The following is a 1,475-nucleotide window of genomic DNA, read 5'->3' on the forward strand; positions in this document are numbered from 1 at the left end:
GCGCCGGGCAGCAGAGTCCCAAAGCCAAGCCTCCAACGAAGCCTCTCCCAAAGGGTTCCTGGGACGTGGTGTTCCTGTCGCTGGACCTCGTGACGTTCGTGGTGCCGTCCGTGCTGCCCGCCACCATCACCGCCATCAACGCCTGCACGCAACAGAGGCTCAAGAGGAAGGACGTCTTCTGCCTCTCCTCGAACTACATCTCGCTCTCGGGCTCCGTCGATACCGTGTGTTTTGATAAGGTAAGGGGAGGGGGGTTTCGTAGAGCCTTCGGGGTTTAATGGGGTTTGGTAGAGGTTTAATGGGAGAGTGGGTTTTGTAGCAGCCTTATGGATTATGCGGGGCGTTTGGTGCGGGTTTATTGGGATAAGGTAAGGGAAGTGGATTTAGCAGGAGTTTAATGGAATTAATGGGGTTTGATAGGGGTTTAAATGGGATTGCAATGGGCTTAATGGGCGTGCATTGTGTTTAATAATGGTTATAATATTGAATTCCAATGCTTCTGCATATTTTAAATAAAACAGACACATTATTTACCATGAACCTGGACTGATACAACATCGTAAATAGAAATGACGTTTGCCCGAATCGCAGACGGGAACCCTGACGGAGGACGACCTTGCTCTCGCCGGCGTCATCCCTTGCACCGAGGGAGACATGGGCTCTCCTGTCGAAGACGTGTCCCACCTGGAGGTCGAGCAGCCGCTGACGAGGGCGCTGGCCACGTGTCACTCCCTCACCTCCATCAACGGGAAACTGGTCGGTTATCCAATCGACACCAAGATCTTCAGCGGCATCGGATGGGTGAGGGAAAAAATGTGTCGCTTATGCACAAGGGAAGAAAAGAAGACAGTGTTCTTTGTGGAATATCATTTAAAATTTTGTATTTATGGCTTGATTTGCCTCTAATACATTCAGATGACTATTTAATATAGGGATAATTAAAATAAAGTTAAAATCATGTCAATGAATGTTGAGGATTACATTTTTAACAGTGGCAAATCAGGATATATGTATGAATTATGCACTAAAAGAAAGCGACGAAAATATTTAGATATTTTTTGATTGTTTACACAACTAAAAATAGCTGATGCTGTCAAAAAAAATAATGGATGCGTTTTTTAAAAGCTCTGAAAAAATGTATCCTCAGTAGTAATTACTTTCACATCGTAGGGCGACCCTCCCGCCTTTTTTGCTCTAAACCTCGCACGCCCTCGCAGAACCTGCTGGAGTCGGACCCCGCGGTGAACCAGGACTACGGCATGGTGACGCTGGTGCGGGTGCAGCCTCCGCCGAGCGAACGCGTGCTGCCCGAGGACCACGAGGTCGCCGTGCTCAAGACCTTCCCCTTCGAGGCCAGGGAGCAGCGCACTACGGTCATCGTGCGCCGGAAGGGCTTCCCCGCCTGCGAGGTCTTCATCAAGGGCGCGCCCGAGAAGGTGGCGTCGCTCTGCCGCCCCGACACAGGTGATCTCGCT

At 50.0% G+C, this 1,475-nt stretch overlaps 1 protein-coding gene across 1 annotated transcript in view; it reads left to right on the forward strand.

The window, feature by feature from the left end:
- Positions 1 to 1,475, forward strand: part of LOC119592106 (probable cation-transporting ATPase 13A4) — a gene marked incomplete at its 3' end in the record, with an annotated part of 17,932 nt that overhangs the window by 11,062 nt on the left and 5,395 nt on the right. The window contains 3 exon segments of the mRNA XM_037940925.1: positions 54 to 239; positions 592 to 801; positions 1,218 to 1,464. Of these exon segments, the coding sequence (XP_037796853.1) occupies positions 54 to 239; positions 592 to 801; positions 1,218 to 1,464 (643 nt within the window).

This window comes from Penaeus monodon, chromosome 29 (genome assembly GCF_015228065.2).
Source record: "Penaeus monodon isolate SGIC_2016 chromosome 29, NSTDA_Pmon_1, whole genome shotgun sequence".
In the NCBI taxonomy this organism is placed as follows: Eukaryota; Metazoa; Arthropoda; class Malacostraca; order Decapoda; family Penaeidae; genus Penaeus; species Penaeus monodon.